Genomic DNA, 21117 nt, shown 5'->3' with positions numbered 1-21117 from the left:
GGTGATGCTCATTGTTTTTTTCGATATTCGTGCTTTAGTGCATCATGCATTTATTTGGGAAGGACAGACGGTCAATAAGGAGTTTATTTGGTCGTATTGAGACGCTTATGTGAGAACATCCGAGAACATCAAAAAGCCCGGAAATGTGGAGGAGCAATTCATGGGTTTTACACGATTTTGACCCATCGAATTTAAAGCCAAAAATGCAATGAATGAATCGATCAACTACCGTATTCACCATATTTTCCTCCGTGTGATTTTTTTTTTGTTCCCCAAACTGAAATTGCTGCTCCGTTGAACCCATTTTCAGTCGATCGATTAAACCAAATTCGCTGAAGGAGCTGAAGGCCATCCCAAAAAATGCTTATGAAAATATTTTGCGCTTTGTATACAATTTCCGGGTGCTTTTGTGGTAAGTGTTCAAATTTTGAAAAACAGAAAACAAACGAATACAGCTATATACATGCCTGTGTTCAGGCCGTTAAGCTTTGTGGAAAAATGAAATTTTAACTTTTATAATCAGTTTACCGTTCAACAAACTTTGTTTTTCCAGGAACGCCACTCTGCTATAAATTGATATACTTTCAAATCTTATATAGATTGAGAGCCCGTCTTTTATTTTGCTTCAAATAGCACGAGTTTCTAGAATTACCCTCGCCTAGGGAAACTCTCTTGAAATCTATGATTGAACCATTTTGCTAATTTCGGCATAAGAATTTTTTATAGACTCGAATGCATTTTTAATAATTCCTTAAAGAGAAAGTATATTCTTTTTTCAATCTTAGACAAACCATATTGTTAAAATTATGCCTTTTTGAGGCCTATAAATATATTATGGGGTTTTCAATAAGAGCACCACAAAATAAAACAAAAACGGTTTGGAGTATCAATGAAATTCTTTATTCCTGTGAAAATACATTCGATGAATTATTTATGAAACTCAATTTCTTTTGCATGGTCACCACTTGGCCTAGACCATAGACTTCACGTAGCCCCACAGGTAATAATCTATCGACGCACGACCTAGGCAGTCAATTGATTGGGCCATTTCGTGAGATAACACGTTCACCAAACTTGGTTTTCAATAAATCGATTGGGACATTCGCTGTGTGGCTTGTGGCGCCGTCCTGTTGGAACCACATATTGTCCAAGTCCATATCATCCAATTCGGTCCAAAAATATTCGGTTATGATTGAGCGGTAGCGATTTCCATTCACAGTAACATTTTGTACTGTACCTGTGGATTCAAATTTTCCACTAGACGATCTTGGTACACCTGTTGATTGCAACAAATGATTTAACGCGACCTCTCTCGAACACTCGCATCTATTATTTTCACCATTCTAAATCTGTTCTTAAAGAAAATAAAAATATTGGACATAAAGGATTATTGAGAGTATCAAATCTTCGTTATATAAGTTCTATTAGTGATTCATTTCATTTGTTCTTAGGGTTACCTTAAACTGCTTGCATTAGGAGAACTTTAAGGTCTTAAGATCCGATCCAATCACGACTACCACAGATACCAAGCCTAAAAACAATAAAAATGTTCTTTTATTCTGATATTTTAAGAGGTATTGCCATCTTCAAATTGTACATTAAAAAGAAAAACAATTGTTTTAAGAATGGTTAGCACCTTGTTAAAATTTGGTATACTTTCACAGTAAAGCAGTTTAATAATGTTCATATTTTAATTTAAGTGTTATAAGCGTTGCCACTTGTTTGAAAAATTGAATGTAAATAAATTTTTAAAAATCTTAGAATCAAAACCAGATATGTTTTTTGTAATTTTGTTTTATTTAGTTAGTATTTTTGGAAATTGTTGCCACATGTTTGAAATTTTTGGTTGAATTAAATTTCAATAAAATCCCACGATCAAAACCAGCTACGTTTTTTGTAATTTTGTTTTCACTTAGTTAATATTTTTGGGAATTGTTGCCACCTGTTTAAAATTTTTAACTGAAATAAATTTAAATAAAATCCCACAATTAAAACCTGATATAATTATATAATTTTGTTTTTATTTTGTTATAATTTTCGGAAATAGTTGCCACCTGTTTTAATTCAAATACATTTAGAAAAAATCCTACAATCTAAACCACTTTTATTTTAATAACTTTCTTCTTATTAATTAGTTATTATTTTTGATTTTTAGTTATTATTTTTGGGAATTGTTGCCACCTGTTTAAATTTTTAATTGAAATACATTTAAATAAAATCTCACAATCAAAACCAGATATAATTTTTTTTTATTTTGTTATAATTTTCGGAAATAGTTGCCACCTGTTTTAATTCAAATACATTTAGAAAAAATCTTACAATCCAAACCAGTTTTATTTTAATAACTTTCTTCTTATTAATTAGTTATTATTTTTGATTTTTAGTTATTATTTTTGGGAATTGTTGCCACATGTTTAAAATTTTTAATTGAAATACATTTATATAAAATCTCACAATCAAACCAGATATAATTTTGTAATCGTGTTTATAATTAGTAATTATTTTTGGGAATTATTGCCACCTTTTTGAAAGTTTCAATTCAAATAAATTCAAGAGAAAACATTTCACAATCAAACCCAGACATGTTTTTGAGTTTTTTTATTTAATTATTAGTTTTGAAAATTATTGCCAGCTGTTTGCAATTTTTACTTAAAATAAATTAAAAAAAAAATTTCAATAAAAAACAGATTTATTTTAATAATATTGTTTATATTTAGTGACTATTTTTGGAAATTATTGCCACCTGTTTGAAACAATTAGTTTTTTTTTACAAAGATTTGTATGGCGTGACAACCACCAATAAAATCAAACTAAAATTTTAATTTAATTAATTATTTGATTTGAGAACTACTTTAGCTAGACTCAATGCTTTTTATTATATATTGTTATAACAATATTTACATCTTATTTTTCAGTTGTATTACATCTGCAAATGAAAGTGTTAAAAGCTTCATGGACTCACATGAATTACAAAAGCAAGCGGTGAGTACAACAAAAATATATTATTATCCGTTATTATAACAGTTACAATCATTTTGTTTAATATTTTCACATACAAATTCTACACACTTGTATCATCCATAGCCATTTCCAGTATTTGTCTTCTTTAAATGGAAATTGGGTGTCACTGGCTAAGAGCGCCCACATTTCTCTTTAACACGTAAAGCGGTTTTAATACACCATTTTATTTTTAATTGACTTCGTCCAGATGTGCTTTCTAGAACACCACATTGCGGTGTCAACATCCACCCTACAACATCTTAATCCAAATACATATATGCAGTTGGGTTTAATAGTCAACATCAGTGTTTACCCTATGCGCAAATGTTTACCCTCTGCTTCCCAACTGCAGTCGAACGAGTCTTGCAGCGAGTTTTCCAATTTTCTCAACATTATTTGCCTCGAATCCGCAAACGACGTGCCGGCAGCAGTGTCAAAACTTTACTCTTTAACTGAAATTCTCAATTTAAATAGATTTGTCGAAGCATTGCTTACTTAGAACGTATATGTACATATGTATATGTAGGTCTAGTAGTAAAGCTATGTATGCACATTAGGGTAACATGGGAAGTCTTCTCAATTAAAATTTCATAAAATATGTGGTAAGTGAGGTTATGTTGAATTTGGATACAGCAGCAACTGACTATGGAACAGCTAACTATTTTCGAATTAAAAAAAAAATCTGCAAAGGTGGCAACACTACTTAAAAAAATTTTTAATTTTTTTTTTATATTTTCAACCTCTTTGTAACTACTTTCCGATAAGGTGGTAACTCTATTCTAAAATAAAAATGAATGTTAGGAACCTATTTACGAGCATTTTATCACTTTTAACCTATTCGTAAATATTTATATTTAATATAATATACTATACATACATATAGCTGACTTCTATCTTTTAAATTCTACTTTGAAATATCTTTTACATTTCCAATAAGGCTTAATTTTCAAGTACCAGCTTACTAAATTACTTTCATAAAAATTCTGAAAAGGTGGCAACACTATTTAAATAAATTTTTGAGTTTTTTTAGCTATTTATTGAAACTTTATGTTTTCAACCCACTAGTAACTACTTTCTGGTGAAAATTTCGATAAGGTGGCAACTCTACTCTAATGTTAGTAAGCTTTTTACAAGAATTTTATCATTTTAAATACTACTTTAAAAGTTTTCAACATTTCGAATAATTTTTAATATTCAAAAATCTTTAATTTGAGATGTTGTAATATAATTTATTTTATAACTGTATATTCAAAATAATACAATTGACTTCTGTCTTTAAAATTTTGGCTTGAAATGTCTTTAACATTTCTAATTTTATTTCACAGGTACCAGTTAACTTATTTACTTTCATAAAAAAATCTGAAAAGGTGGCAACTCTACTTTAAAAAATTTTAAATTTCTTCGAGCCATTTATTGGAATTAATCTATTCGTAACTACTTTCTGCAGAAAATTCGGATAAGGTGGCAACACTGCACTAAAATAAAATTTTTTAGTAAGCTGTTTACAAGCATTTTATTATTTTCTACATTTTCTTAAATATTTACATACAGATGTATGTACATATATAACTCAAGTAATAAATTAATTTTTTTGAGAAAGATGGCAACATCACGGTTTTTTTTTGACAGTTTCCACAAAAATGCATACAAAAATCCGATGATGTGGACAATTTTCTAATATTTAATTAATTTATATGCTATATACCATATTCTTAATATATGGCAACACCGTTTTGTTTGTAAAACTCACTAAAAATAATATTTGTATCAATAAGCCTAGGTAAAAATTTTTCCTAATAATTAATTATGCCGAAACCAAAAAAATTTAGAATTGATTAGTAAGGTCCACCCTAATGTGCATAAGAAGTCCACATACGTATTAGTACAGAGCGACCAAGCTACATGGACAAACACTTGTCTATATATACAACTGTCAGTGCTTCGTGCATACCAAACCGCATGCACTCACACACATTCCCGCATGCCAGTGTTAGTGTGTACTTCATATGCGCCATAACAGCTGTTGCTTAGTGCTTTACTTTATTCACCATATGTTTGCCACTTAATTTATATATTTATATATTTTTACTTTTCTCTGCATATGTTCATGTCTGTGTGTGCGTGTGTCTGCGTCATATTGCTGCTGCATTTAAAATGCGATTTTTCTCTGCACAAGTGTCTTCTCGTGGAAATAAAATGAAACGCTAATTCAAGCTTTGAATTTCAAATTAATTTTAATAACGACAATTAATTTGCATATTTGCTGGCAACCACCCGCCGGCCTGCTGGCACGCCAAATAACGGTTAGGGAGTCCGATTACCCAACTACTGGCGGTCAAGTACTTGATTTTCAGTTTCTATGGGAATTTGAGGGGAATTGGGTAAATTGTTGTTGCTCGGTGCAGACATTCGTGCTGTCTGTGTGCGTCCACACACACATACATGAGAATACTTAGACCCATAACTCTTTTATACTAAACTAATACTTAGCTATTATAACGTAATAACTGATACTCTTACTTGGTCGTGTGATCTCTCACTGCTGAAGTCTAGGCCTCTATAAAACATTATAAATAAGAAGAAGCTTTCTCGCCAGTCATAGATGTGCTGCCATAAAACGTGTGTGCTGATTATTTTGATATCATGAGCGCATTTCATCTTTAGACAATCATCATCGTTATCTCAATTTTTTATCACGCAGCCGCTTGTTCGGTGATCTGTCAGAATGAGCATACTTTGACACGTGAATTTCACATGTCTCCCTATTATTTGAGTTGTTTTGTTTCTATCTTTTTATTACCAGAGATTTGAGTTATGCTACAGTGAATTATAATATAGATACAGAGTGCATCGCCGTTTTTGTGTATATGAAATATCGGCAAATTTGAGATATCACTATGAGTAAAAAATAGTAAGACTTGGTTCATAAATTTGAAATTCTTAATTTATTCTTCAATATCTATGTCGCCCATCACAAAGTAATCCCAATTGGCCCACAGCATTATATAAAGTGTGATCCAATTCGAGGTTTTCTACTTTTATAAAGAAAAAACACAGAAACTTCAAATGAGGAATGTTCACTATTATTCGAAAGAACATAATTTGACATTTATTTTTTGAAGATTAACTCTTTCAAATGTTAGCAGCGGCTACGTCTCACATGGTCGATCGGTTGAGTCCAATTTTCGATGATTCTTTCGAGCAATTCGACTGGTAACTACGAATGACTCGGGTAATATTTTGGGATTGTCTTCACAGACCTCACACTTTACATATCCGCACAGGAAAAAGTCTAACCGTGTGATATCACATGATCTTGGTGGCTAATCGATTAGTCCAAAACATGAAATTATCTGCTCACCGAAGTGTTCTCTCAACCAAATGTCAACCAAATGTCTCAACCGTCTTGTTGAAACCAAATGTCGCCGAGATCACGAGCTTCAATTTTAGACATCAAATAGTCGGTTATCATGGCGCTATAACTGTCGCCATTGACGGTTACGTTCTCACCGGCATATTTTTTGAAGAAATATGGACTAATGATTCCAACGGCCCACCAACCACACCAAACCATTGTTTTTTCTGAATGAAATGACAGCTTTTTAATCTCTTCCAGTTGCTCTTCGTTCCAAATGCGGCAATTTTTCTTATTTACATACGCATTGAGCCAGGAATGGGACGCATCGTTGAACAAAATATGGCTCGATTTGGATATGGATTTGACGTTTATCTTGTTGGAACTTTTCCAGTGCCCATAAAGCGAAGCGATGTCACTTGAAAAGATCGAGCGGCTTCAGTTCTTGTGTAAGCAGTATTTGGTACGCTTTCAATTTATGATCTCGACGTAAAATGCGTTAAGCTGTTGAACGGTGCCAAATCAACTCTCCACGTACTTCGTGAGCACTCTCAGCTATGGTTGCTGTAATGTGCGCTGGACGTGGTCTATATTATCTAATAATAAGTGCTGGGTCTCAAGATGGGTGTTGCGAGTTGTAGGCTTAGTAGGCTGATTATGTCAAAAAAGGAGCACCCATTATAAGTGCTGAGCTGAGGACTTTAGCTGAATCGATTTAGCCATGACCGTATGTCTATTCTTCTGCCCGTCTGTATATACGCCAACTAACCTCCCAGTTTCTGAGATATCAAGCCAAAATTTCAAGTACGCCCTTTTTTTCCCAAAAAAACTATTCGGAACCCACTATAGGATGGCATACAAACTGAACGATCAAAATCTGGATATATTTACGAAATTTTGAAGACATTACTGTCCAAGGTCATACTTCAATCTCTATTGTTCAGGTCGAACCACTGGAACATGTACCATAGCTAGCTTTCAAACTGACTCTTCGAAATCAATATAGATCCTCAAAAAGGTATTATTTTCTTATTAGTAGCCTGTATTCAACGTGAAGTTTGTTAAAGACAACGTGGCTAGAAAGAACTACAAAACGTTTTAAAGAGTCAAATGTCACAAACTGGTTCGACATTCAATAACACATTTCTTTGACATCTGAAGTCTAGAGGGAAAAAAGGTCTTTGCGAGAACGAAACGATAGCCATGTGGGCAAGGTCGAAAATCGCACAATGCGGGGTCACACCAACAACTTTACGCAATCAGCAATTGCGAGAAATGACAGTCGTCGCTGGGTTCGTGCTTTTTATTACAGATAAAATAAAAAAAACAGTCTTTTCTGCCAAGCCCTTTACATAGTATATTCTAAAAGTCGTTGGCCTCCTTACATAAATTTTATGCTTATCAACAAAACCGTCGCTTTATGTCTAATTCTATCAGAAAGCTTTGCGCCAAACATTTACGAGGTCACACGTGTAGACGGGTACAGTAAGACCTCGACATTATTCTGTTAGGTAGTATATAAATTTCGTAGTCATTAAATTCTATTTCGATGGCGCACTCACTTTTATATAAGTTTAAAATATTTTTAGATCTACTTGCAACTAATATAATTAAACGGTTTCAAAACTGGACTTCAGAAAATATACAAAACAAATACTCGCACGTATTTTACTTGCAAATTCGCCTTTTAAAAATGCTTATGCGAAAAATTTTCAATACTTTGTTTTGATATAATTTTGTCTCTACATAACGAGATTTCACAGTATCGGCAAGTGCCTCAGAAAGCAGTGTTGGAGACAAATATGATATAGCGGCGGGCGTTAAACTTTTTTCACCAAACATTAGCACCTTATCTATTGTTTAAAAAAGACGTACAGTGTTGCCAGATAACTTTTCGACGTATATAATTTAAATAAAAGTAGGAAGCATGCATTTCTTGTTTACCCTAACTTGCAAGTAGATACTTTGTTATTAGAAAACGATTAGGTAGGTGGCCTTTTATATTTCGGGACTTGGCAACCCTAGTATTGCAAACTGACAACAGACAACTTGGTCAAAAAGTTTGACATATTTGCTACTACATATACATGCTCAAAACGTTTTGACATTCGACTTGTGTTGTTTACAGTAACTTGAAATATTCATCTGAGCCAAAATTGGAATTAAATCGCGAATATTTTTGAGCTATTACTTTTTTCCAACTTTTATAGATGATGAAACGTGGATTTACGGGTATGCGCGAAAATAAAGAGCATACCTCTGTCTGTGTATTTCAAGTTGAGCCGAATCCAAGCAAATGATTGCCTGTTTTTTTGGAACAACCGAACATATCTCAACCATACTACTAGAACAAAGCAGAACAGTAAATTCTGAGTGGTACACAATCATTCGTTTGCCATTTGTCCTTCCAAAAATTAGGCAAACCAACCGCCGTAGACGGATCACTTTTCACCAAGGTAATGCGAGCCTTCAAACATCGGCTGAAACAATTTTACTAGTTTTAAGCACTCAGACCTACAATTTGATAAGTCATCCACCGTATAGTCTTAATATGAGACCGAATGACTTTTTTTTATTTCCGTACGCAAACTATAAGCTAATAGGTCAACGTTTTTGTCCAGCTGAAGAGGCGGATTCTACGTTCAGAACGTTTGCTTTGCAGATACCTCAATCAGAGTCGAAAAATGGTTCAAACACATGCAAAACCCAATTTTACCCATATTCTAACCGAATTTCCGTCCTAGAAGTGCAATATGTTCGTTAAACACAAGATTAAATACCTTTAGGGCACTACCTGTGCCAAGTTTTATTCTGATAAATTCGTTCATTATTTCGATTTGTATACTGAAAGTGAAAGAATGAAATGAAATTTAAAGTTGTGTTTTATGGAAGGTAGGCGCGTAGTTATAGTCGGATTTCACCCATTTTGAAGGTGAATGATAGGAGTTTTAGAGAAACCTGAAATATCAAATTTGCTAAGAATTGATCGGGAAGTTCCTGAGCACTTAGATGTCTCCTAAAGGTGAGCAGTGCCACGTCCAGTGCTTAAGACAGTTTTGGTGGCTTGGAAGATATGTCCATTTAACCATTTAGAGGGCGGAACCACGCCCATTTTTTAAAAATTGTATTCCATAGTTGTCCCTCGCTACTGTGATGCCCTTATAAAATTCAGTTATGTATTTATATGTTTTCGTTTAATGGAGATTTTTAGTCGTGGCAACGATCCGGTGCTGCCCATCTACAAAACCAACCCTCCTTAGGCGCCAAGAATATTTGGCGAGTAAGCCCATTTGTCAGCCATCAGAATCAACTGATGATCAGTATGTTAATAAAATGAAGGAATTGGTGATTGAGAATCAAGGATTAATTGTTAGAGATCTTACTGGCAACTAAACATACAACATACTATATGGTATAACTTATACTCCGTAGCAAAATATTGGTAGTCTCTTACAAAAAATATAATATACAGCTGGCAACTCCATGCTAAAACTATACATATGTGTATATACCCACGAAACTAACTGAAACACCTACGTCTTTAAGTGATCCCCAAAACCATTAGCTTACATTATAACTTTACGCACGAAAAGTGGTGGTTGACACCCGTATTAGAGACGCTATTTAAGTACTCTGTATATAAGTAGCATTATATAATGTACGCGAAATGTGTGTTTGTTAATAATAAAGCAAAAGATATTTTTAATTGTTGGACTTTTTCAGTTTATTTTTTTTGGGACCGAAACGAAAATAGGAAAGTAAATACCAGCTTATCTAAAGAAGCTTACAGTGGGCCGGAGAATTCGAGAGGCCTCAACCACTGCGCCTATTAGCGATAAAAAATTCTTACTCTGAAATCAAACTTAAATACAAGGTTGAGAAAAACGGTGTTGATATCTCCTTAACTGATAGAGTTATCACTTGGGACTCTGAATGCGAGCAAAGAGAAATGAAATGTAAACGGTTATATAAAAAGGGTGCGAAATTCATATGACTTCAGTCATATTCAGTGTATCTTGAAAATAGTGTAAATGAAAAGTTTTGTGCGAACAGTTTTTCGAGTTATGAGCCTGACATAGCGCTTGTCGATGGCAAAAGAACAGAATGCCAAGAGCTATGTCTAAGTCGGTTCCCGTTGTTGGATATTTGACTCGATGTTTTAATATAGTTTTAGCGGAAATCGTGAGTTGGATTTGTTTTCTGGTAAAATCGTGCAAAAACGCATCTAGTATATAGTGTTGCGGCCGCATCCAGCACACATACATATATAGATAAAAGTGTTTTTTTTTTATTTATTAAATTACTCCCTCTTTTTTAACTCTTTCTTTTATGAGTTAAATCTAATTAACATATAAACTGCAAATACATGCTTATGTAGCTAGATCTTCATCTACAGATCTCGTGGTGGAAATAAAAGCAGCCAAAACGTGTCGATTAACGGCTTAATCTTTATCATAAACGTGTTATCAAAATTAAATTATAGCATTAACCCATTCAGGTGATGATTCCAATAGAAAAAATTGTATAATTCGTTTCAAAATTGTAGTAAGAGAATAAACTTACTATTAATAACTCAAACTATACTACATTTTTTTTTTCAAAAAAGTGTATTCTTCGAAATTATAACGAGAGATGAGAAATGAAAGACCTCTATTTGAAAAAAAATTTATAGAATGGAATGCTAAAGAGAAAAATATTTGACTAAAGTCCGATCGTAATCGAGCTAAACGAAGGTTTGCATTTTAATAAAAATATTCTGAGCAAGTGTTTCGAAATAAAGATGTCAAAAAGAAGATCTCACCAAAGTGAACAACAAACCGAAAACACCAAAAATTTTCTAAAACAGTTCTCTGTTCCTCTATTACTTAAAATTTTGCTTATAAAAATATATGTTATCTGATCAAATTTGACCCGGATTACCGAAAATACCAAAATTTTTCTAAAACAGTTCTCTGCTCCTCTATTACTTAAAATTTTGTTTAAAAAAATATATGTTATCTGATCAAATTTGACCCGGACTACCGAAAATACCAAACACTTTCTAAAACAGTTTTATATTCCTTTATTACTTTGATTTTTGATTATAGTAAACATATGACATCTGATCAAATTTAACCCGGACTACCGAAAATACCAAAAATTTTATAAAATAGTTATATGTTCCTTTATTACTTAGATTTTTGATTAGAATAAATATATGTTATCTGATCAAATTTGAGCCGGCCCACATAAACTGCGCTCGTTTCCTAGATTGGTACAACCAAAAAATCTGAATCTTTTGCAAAAGCGACAAGTAGAGATATGCTTGAAAACGTAGCTGAGGTCCCTTAATTCATCGAACGCATCATTACTAGGTCAAAACTGTCCACCAATCCAGCGAAAAGAGCTTCAAAAATGAGCCCAAATCGAAAAAACCTAAACTGAATATACTGAAGTAAGATGAGAATCTCTATTTCGAAGGTGTTAATACATTTTTTTTATAAAAAATAGTTGTTTTTCAATTTGGGTTAAACTTGATCAGAAGGTAGAAAGTTAACGTTGAAAAATATTAGTCATACATGGGTTAACCTGGACTTTATTATCTACATGATGAGTCTTATATGTAGCAATTTGAATAAAGCTTGCTAAATCTGATCTTTTTATGCCAAAAATAATACAAATTAGCTGATTCATGACGAATAAAGATGCGCCTAATCTTAACAAGTAAAGTGCTTTCGGAAAGTGAGAAGTATTTTGTGAGAAGTATTTTGTGCGAAAGTGTACGTGAAAAGAATAAACAAAAATAGAAAATGATTTGTTGAAACAAGCAAAATGAAAAAAGAGAAATTGCTGTAAAGAGCATTTTTTTTTTTTGTTTCGTGGCTTATATAGTTGCTCATACTGCAAGCATTTCAATTCGCACAGTCTATTTACACCTTAAGGACTAATGCACCAGAAGCAACTACATAAAACATTAACAAATATGTATGTAGTACATGTGGCAGAGATGACTAAATACTTTCTAATGCAAAAAACGTTTATCACGTTCATCACGTGTTGAATATTTCAGCAGATTTCTCTTACTATAAATTGAAGTGACGAAATTGTGACAAATCAGTGCTAGTCACCCAGCTAAGCAAGCTACAGTAAGCTAAAAAGACAATACATTCTAGATCGACAAAATTCAGTCAACGAAGAAGGACCACCCTTGATAAAATGATGAAGTTCGCAACAAGTCTCATTATCCTTCTGACACTGATGGTCACAGCAAAGGCCGATGGTAAGTCAGTTAGAGTTGCATTAATCTCCAATGAGTTTTCGATTAACACATGCCACACACAATAGTGGATCCTCACGACTTCTTCCGCAGGTCAACACAATCACGTGCAAATATGTTGGCTAGCGGTATGGTTACTGACAATTCCGCTGTCCCCGTGGAGGAACTCGACCCGAACTTTTGGCGTAAATCGGCGAATGATGAAATTAAGAAACGTCTGGCCGACAACCCAAATACCAACAAAGCAAAGAATATCATCTTTTTCCTTGGTGATGGCATGTCGCTAACCACGGTTACCTCGGCGCGTATACTCAAGGGACAGCGCGAAGGTAAAACGGGTGAGGAGTCACAGCTGAGCTTTGAAAAATTTCCCTACACCGGCTTGAGCAGAGTGAGTTTTCAGCAAAGACATAAATGAAAATTTATTTTATTCAATAACTTATGTCTTTAGACCTATTGTGCTAATGCTCAAGTACCTGATTCGGCGTGTACATCGACCGCTTACCTCGCAGGCGTTAAAACCAATATTCTGTCATTGGGTATTGGCCCAAGTGTGAACTATAACGACTGTGAGGGATCTATGGATCCGGCTAATGATCTTACATCTCTCTACGATTGGGCACAGGCAGCTGGTAAGTCTACCGGTTTCGTCACTACAACCTCGTTGACACATGCCAGTCCCAGTGGCGGTTATGCGCACGTCGCCAATCGTATGTGGGAGTGCGATACCGATGTACGCACCTATCTCGGCGACGATTACACATCGGATTGTATCGATATTGCCACACAGTTGATTACTGAAGAACCGGGACGTAAACTGGATTTCATAATGGGTGGTGGTATTGGTAAATTTTTACCCAAAACCATGATCGATCCATTCGGTAATGCCGGTGAACGTTCGGATGGTAAGAATTTGCTCTCCGAATGGCAACGCCGTCACGATGGTGGCGTCTTCGTCAGCAGTCGCAAACAGATGAATGCAATCAATATTGAAAAAGCCACCAGCGTTTTGGGTATCTTCCAATCGAAATTGATGAATTACCATCTTCATGCTACCGAAAGTGAGCCAACCCTAGCCGAAATGACCGAAACGGCAATCAAGTTTTTGCGTAAGAACGATAATGGTTACTTCGTATTCATTGAGGGTGGCCTCATCGATTATGGCAATCACGCAAATAAGCCCGGCCTCAGTCTTGATGAGACTTTAGAATTTGCAAAAGCTATCGAGTTGGCGCGTAATTTGACAGATCCCGAAGATACGCTCATTGTTGTCACATCTGATCACGCCCATCCACTCAGCATCTCCGGTTATCCCGAACGTGGCAATGATATTTTGAATATCAACAAGATCGGCTATGACAAGAGCGGCGTACATTATGCCACGCTCAATTATGCAGCTGGTCCTCAGCAATACCTGGATGAATATGGCAATCGCATCGAATTGGAAGGTCAATTCGGTGATCCAGGTTAGCAATACATTGAAGCTTTTGTGAAATGAACTGAATGTGATTTTTATTTTGGCAGATTTCATCTTCCCCAGTTACATTAGCGCTAACGATGGTGTGCATGGTGGTGATGATGTAGGCGTATTCGCTTCCGGCCCCTGGGAGCATCTCTTCCGTGGTGTACTCCAACAGAATACTCTGCCACATATTATGGCTTATGCCGCCTGTATTGGTGACGGCGCTAAAGCTTGCGATTAAACGCTAAGCAACCGAGTCGTTTTCAGTATGTCCGTCCTCTGTAAAAAAAAACATATATTAACATATTGAAATACATACATACAAAGCATTTTAAAAGCAACAAACGTCCATTTATGATAATCCGACTAAAAACTCGCATAATCGCTAGCCAATTTAGTGCTAAGCATGCTAATTCTGTCAGGTGTAGATAAGACTCGGTGACTTGTACATATGTATATTTAAATAAAGAGATTAAAAAGTAACATTTCTTTGGCTTTAGTAGAGGCTTGTCAACTCAGTACTAATATAAATATAAAAATTTATTGCCCGACAGCTCTTACCTTGGGTTACCGTGCAGTTCTTGGTTCTGAAATGATGTAGGCAGATCTCTAGATTTCAGCACTTGCTCATTAAATCGAATCGCCAGATTTTCTGTAATGCCTGATTCAGAATTACAGTCCAATTTGACTTACAGTGTTTGTCCGGAAAATAATAGGACTGAGTCGGCTCAAAAAAATTATTTAACCAATCGTTACAATTCTTTAAAATCTTTCAGCGCTGCCAGCGCAATTTCCGAACATTGAAGGCGTCACGGAAGGCATTCTCCGGAATAACCTTGAGAGCCAAGGTGCATGCTGCGTGGATCCCCTTTCATCGGCCTTTTCAGGCAAGGAAACAAGAAAGTCCGGGGGCCACATCTGACCTGTACGGCGGCTGTGGAAGCGTTGGTATGCCGGCCTTGGTTAGGTAGCTGTTCACAAGAAGGGCGGTGTGAGCCGGGGCGTTATTGTGGTGCAACTTCCAGTCAGTTGCGATGTCTTGTCGGACCCAATGACCCTTTGTTTGAGTCTCTTGAGGACTTGCACGTAAAACTTGGCGTTGACGGTTTGTCCAGGAGCAACAAATTGATGTTGGTGATATCAAAAAAGACAATGAGCATCGTTTTCACTTTGAATTTGCTCATTCATCAGCGACCTCTTCCCGGCCCTCCAAAAAGGCCTGGCGCCACCGAAACACACCATTTCTTGCTAAAGCAACATCAGGGTAAGCCTGCTTGATCATATCAAACGTCTCTGTAGCAGATTTACCGAGTTTCACACAGAATTTAATCGCGTACCTCTGCTCTAACAAAACAGAAGCACGTCGCACGAAAATGTTTGTCCTGACTCTCCAGGTGCTCGGAGACAACTGACCAGTGCTCGCTCGTTAGCAAGGAACGCCCTCTACCGAATCCAGACGGTGCGCGCACGCTCCGAAGTACAGTCGCGGCGGAAGAAATTCAGTCCTATTACTTTCCGGATAAGCCCTTTACTGACGAATCTCCCAGACCACAAAAATCCGTATGTCTGATTCTGGAAAACGAGTACTCGTACCCAATAGATGATGTAATAGCTTCGAGCCTTCGAGAAAACACTTCGGTGTGCAGATAATTTCACGTTTTAGGTCGGTCGATTGGCCGCCAAATGGGTAACGTTAAACTTTTTTAATGTGGGGATATTAAAGTTTAAAGTCTATGCGGACAATTTCGCTTCGACTCAGGCCTTGAGGCAAAACATCACGCATTTCATTCGCCAGTTACCTGTCGATATTTTCGAACGAGTCATTAAAAATTGGTCCAAATGGATGGACCATCTGAGACATAGCCATGTCCAACATTTAAAAGAGGTAATCTTCCAAAAATAAATGCCAAGGAATCTTATTTCGAATGATAATAAACAATCCCTATTAAAATTAAAGTTTCTTTGTTATTTCTTTAAAAGAGTAGGGAACCTCGTAATGGATCACCCTTTAGCTACGATGCTACTGAAGTTAACGTGTTTTCTTTTTTAATAGGTTTATATTAGTCGCTAAAGCCTTCGTCCTAAAGCAAATTCAGAAACTTTTATATTCCGTATTTAATTAAGACAAACATGGGTTAAGAGTATACTTTATACGCATATCAGACCACTTGTTATGAACAGTTTAATTTTTGTGATCTACAAAAAGCTTTTATAAAAGCTTTCCCTTTTACTGACCGTTGAAGAAATTCGGCATTTTCAAAAGATGCTCAGAGGCTGTTACAAAATGTAAAGCAGCTATGAATTTGCACTCAACTTTATTTGCGTTGAGTGTGAGTAAGAAAGCTTCCTGTGTTAATAAACATTCCCGAGATGGTTAATACAAGATTACGACAAAACAAACAAACAAACAATTGTTGAAATCCAACAAAAACTGTTCAAGCCCATAGGTATCGAATATTTAGACTCCGGTACCTATAGTTGACTTTTGATCGAAAATGTCGGTCAATTTGTGATATATACACCCGAAATTAGGGATAATTCTTCTATTATAGTGGTACGTCTGTATGTCAAGAATTGGTTAAAGCAGACTTATACTTCCCTTAGCCCCCATATACTCAATAATTATAAGGAATTTCAAACTTCGGGGTGACTTTGTACCGCAAATATCGGCCAATATGTGAGTTATCCGACCTAAAATAAGAGAGCGTGTTCTATTCATAAGAGAAAACTTGATCTATCCTCTATATAACTAATAATATAATTATAATTTGGACAGAACAATTTTGATGACGACCATTGCATAAGTTTTAAGGATTACGATTTATGGGCATGCATCTCGAATGTCTGGTCCCTTAATTAGGAAGGTGCGATGCGAAAATCGTGCTTGGCGACTTTAACCCTAAGGTTAAATTCAACCTCCTCGATGAAACGTCTCCAAATGCTCTCTGAGAGCACTCATCAGCAAGCTCTTTACGTACAGCTGCCTTTTCGCGGTGGAGAGAAAACAGACTGCCTAACTCGCAACGTTAACACAACTCTGGCGGGATGGGATAGATACCGCGAGTTGAAGAGGGAAACAAAACGCCACTTCTTCGTCGATTTCAAATCCGCTTTTGACAGCTCGAAAAAAAGCCGCTTTGTCTGAATTTGTTATCCCCACAAAACTGATACGGCTGTGTAAACTGGCGTTGAGCAATGCTAAAAGCTCCGGCAAGAGCGGGAAGAACCTCTTCGAGTCGTTGGATACCAAACGAGGTTTCAGTCAAGGCGATTCCTTATCGTACGACTTCTTCAATGTACTCTTTGAGAAAATAATTCAAGCTGCAGATCTAAATAGAATAGATGAAGCTACTAGCGTACGCCGCGGCGTACCGATGATATTGATATCAAGACGAAATATCTCCTGTCATCAAACAAACTGTCGTCGACTTGACTTGACTACCTCATCACTATTGACAGTCATAACTGCAAAGTCGTAGATAATTTCGTCTATCTTGGAACCAGCATCAACACCAACAACAACGTCAGCTTCGAAATCCAGTGCAGAATAACTTTTGCCAACAGGTGCTACTTCGGACTGAGTCGGCAATTGAGAAGTAAATTCCTCTACAGTTGAACAAAGACCAAACTGTACAAATCCCTCATCACTCCCGTACTGCTTTATGGTGCGGAGACATACACAATGACATCATCTGATGAGTCGGTCTTAGGAGTGTTCGAGAGAAGCTTTTTCGGAAGATTTACCATATGTTCCTTTGCGTATTGGCAACGGCGAGTACCGTCGATTGTACCTATCGGTTGAACGATGACTGTACGTCATATATGGCGACATTGACATAGTTCAACGAATTAAAAGATAGCGGCTACGCCTGCGAGGTCACGTTGTCGGGATGGATGAAAATACTCCAGCTCTGAGAGTAAAGAAAGAGTGAGAAAATAAATGAAGCGTTCGAAAAGTTTATAATAAAAATATAATGATTTTCGTCCCCTGGTGGCTCTTTAAGCTGACTATATTGTATCATTTAATATGAAGGTTATCTTAGTTCAATGGATATATTTCATTACAATTAAATCGGTCGATTCGCAAATCCCCTAATGTAGTTGGTATCGGCGATTCAGACAAATGAGCAGCTTCTTGGAGAGAAAAGGGTTGTGTGCAAAATTTCAGATCGATAACTTGCAAACTAAGGGATTAGTTTTCGCATCTGCAAACAGATATATGGACAGACGGACATGACTAAAGCAAATCACCTCTTTACGCTGATCAAATATATATATTTCATAGGATCTCCGACGTTTCCTTCTACTTAAGAGTTACAAACTTCGTGGCAAACTAAATATACCTTGTTCAGGGTATAAAGATATTTGAACAACGCGTGGTAGGGATTAACGTTCAAACGAAAGCAGTGATAAATTCCGTAGGTGTATATGTGCGTATCCATATCTATATATATTTTGGCACTTTAAGTTTTTCCAAATGCAGAAAAAACTCAACCGAAAGTAAAAAAAAGCACAGATCATAAAGATAAGCGCAAGATTTTAGCTTCACAAGCGTCAGCAATGCTATTCCCCATGCTAACTTATGAAAATATAAAAGCTGTGGGCTGTTTTCTTGGAATCAGTGCTTGCGGTCAAATCAGATGAGTCTGACCACCAGATCCATACATAACGTTTCGCTTTAAATTAAAAATAAGTCTTCATAAAATGTTGCACGCCAGCATCAGGGTGAGCACCGTTCTCGTCCTCGCGATTGTGGGCGTGGTGCTAGCCAGTCAGCCGCCAAGTAAGCTTGCGAACCTTGTACTAATAAAGTTTTTAACTTAAATTAATTTGGAAAAAATTATATAAAATTGTCTAGCTGATGTGCACGTACCGGAAGCATTTTCGGGCAACAGTCGTATCCTATTTACCGGTTTAGGCATGCCGCAAACCAATGAGAAAGTGCCCAAAGAAGAACTCGATCCGAATTTTTGGCGCAAATCGGCGAATGAGGAGCTGCAGAAACGCCTAAGCAACAAGCTAAATACCAACAAAGCCAAGAATGTGATTTTCTTTCTCGGTGATGGCATGCCACTGACCACAGTGGCTGCGGCACGTATACTGAAGGGACAACGCGAAGGTAAACCGGGTGAGGAATCGCAACTAAGCTTTGAAAAATTCCCCTACACCGGCTTGAGCAGAGTGAGTAGTAGAGAAATATCGTGTATGTCATCTATTAAGTACTAATGAGGTAATATGTATAACTCCGTAGACTTACTGTACTAACGCCCAAGTACCTGATTCGGCATGCACCTCGACCGCTTACCTCACAGGCGTTAAGACTAATATTCTTTTCTTGGGCGTTAGCCCAAATGTCGACTTCAATGACTGTAAAGCATCCATGGATCCAGCTAATGATCTTACATCACTCTACGATTGGGCACAGGCAGCTGGTAAGTCTACAGGTTTCATCACTACAACCACGTTGACACATGCCAGTCCCAGTGGCGGTTATGCGCACGTCTCGAATCGTTTGTGGGAGTGCGATAGCGATGTACGCACCTACCTCGGCGACGATTACACATCGGATTGCATCGATATTGCCACACAGTTGGTTACTGAAGAACCGGGACGTAAATTGGATTTATTAATGGGTGGTGGTATTGGTAAATTTTTACCCAAAACCATGATCGATCCATTCGGTAAGCCCGGTGAACGTTCGGATGGTAAGAATTTGCTCTCCGAATGGCAACGCCGTCACGATGGTGGCGTCTTCGTCAGCAGTCGCAAACAGATGAACGCTATCAATATTGAAAAGACCACCAGCGTTTTGGGTATCTTCCAATCGAAATTGATGAATTATCATCATCATGCTACCGAAAGTGAGCCCACCTTGGCCGAAATGACCGAAACGGCAATCAAGTTTTTGCGTAAGAACGATAATGGTTACTTCGTATTCATTGAGGGTGGTCTCATCGATTATGGTAATCACGCAAATATGCCCGGCCTCAGTCTTGATGAGACTTTAGAACTTTCAAAGGCTGTGGAGTTGGCGCGTAATATGACAGATCCCGAAGATACTCTCATCGTTGTCACAGCGGATCACGCCCATCCACTCAGCATTTCCGGTTATCCAGAACGTGGCAATGATATTTTAGGTTTGAATAATATGGGTGTCGACTCCAATGGCGTTAGCTATGCTACTCTCAATTATGCTATTGGTCCTGAACAATACTTGGATGAGCATGGCAATCGTAGAGAGTTGTACGGAGAATTTGGCGGCGATCCAGGTATGTCAAGGCATCTTTCTAATTCGCTTATTTGAAGGTGTAATCATCTCGCCAATCTTTCTTATAGACTTTCTATACCCAAGTTATATCAAGTCCTCGATGGGCAATCATGCCGGTGATGATGTAGGTGTCTGGGCTTCCGGTCCACATGCTCATCTCTTCACTGGCCACTTGCAACAAAACACACTTCCCCATCTGATGGCATATGCTGCCTGTATCGGTGATGGCGCTAAGTGCTGTGATTAGATCATTGAGTTGTTGTCCCTGATTTGCTATCGCCCAGCCGTCCTTAGATTGTGAAAAGAAAACTGCCGTCCTTAAAAGTGCGTCCAGTGTGGCCTATTATTAAAAGCTCAATAATTTAGTTTTATTTTTGGAATTTTACACAGTTATGTGTTCGAAAATATTTCGTCTCAAATAAATCTTTTTAATTTGCATCAATTGTAATTTTATTTATTAACCGTTAGCGCCTTGGAGTGGCCTTTTGGTGACCCAATTTATTTACAATAATTTATGGGTTTCTTAATCTCAGCTTCAGCAGATTTGGGACATAACAAGTTAACCAGATAACATTGGCAAAACCGTTACTTATTATCACACTAATAAAAAGAAAATTTTCAAGCTTCAACTAACATAAAAATAAGCAACTTTAGGTTTTTTGCTCACGCTATACAATTCACGTGTTTACGTGATATCTACCCAGCTCCCGTAGGCAAACCATTATAAAACGCTTAGCTGATGATAAAAGAATTTCAGATAAAGTTTAGAGCATACA

General features: G+C 36.7%; 3 protein-coding genes across 4 annotated transcripts in view; all 3 read left to right on the top strand.

Annotated features, from left to right (window-relative positions):
* LOC126757313 (calcium release-activated calcium channel protein 1) overlaps nucleotides 1-21117 on the top strand; it is a 165862-nt gene that overhangs the window by 68408 nt on the left and 76337 nt on the right. Inside the window, exon 2 of one of the 2 annotated variants that reach the window (XM_050471111.1) lies at nucleotides 2916-2982. In XM_050471111.1, coding sequence (XP_050327068.1) covers nucleotides 2916-2982 — 67 coding nt within the window. Of the gene's footprint in view, nucleotides 1-2913; nucleotides 2983-21117 lie in introns of those variants that run through there. The other variant, XM_050471112.1, reaches the window with a different exon arrangement.
* LOC126757311 (membrane-bound alkaline phosphatase-like) lies at nucleotides 12448-14445 on the top strand. The gene is made up of 4 exons (XM_050471108.1): nucleotides 12448-12614; nucleotides 12680-13002; nucleotides 13063-14077; nucleotides 14136-14445. The coding sequence occupies exons 1-4, from the start codon at nucleotides 12551-12553 to the stop codon at nucleotides 14312-14314; spliced, it is 1581 nt and encodes a 526-aa protein (XP_050327065.1). The 5' UTR covers nucleotides 12448-12550; the 3' UTR covers nucleotides 14315-14445.
* On the top strand, nucleotides 18778-20588 carry LOC126757312 (alkaline phosphatase-like). The gene is made up of 4 exons (XM_050471109.1): nucleotides 18778-18856; nucleotides 18932-19254; nucleotides 19325-20342; nucleotides 20410-20588. The coding sequence occupies exons 1-4, from the start codon at nucleotides 18778-18780 to the stop codon at nucleotides 20586-20588; spliced, it is 1599 nt and encodes a 532-aa protein (XP_050327066.1).

The sequence above is a fragment of the Bactrocera neohumeralis genome, chromosome 4 (genome assembly GCF_024586455.1).
Source record: "Bactrocera neohumeralis isolate Rockhampton chromosome 4, APGP_CSIRO_Bneo_wtdbg2-racon-allhic-juicebox.fasta_v2, whole genome shotgun sequence".
In the NCBI taxonomy this organism is placed as follows: Eukaryota; Metazoa; Arthropoda; class Insecta; order Diptera; family Tephritidae; genus Bactrocera; species Bactrocera neohumeralis.
The sequence above is the reverse complement of the archived record's forward strand: the minus strand, read 5'-3'. Positions and strand labels throughout refer to the sequence as shown.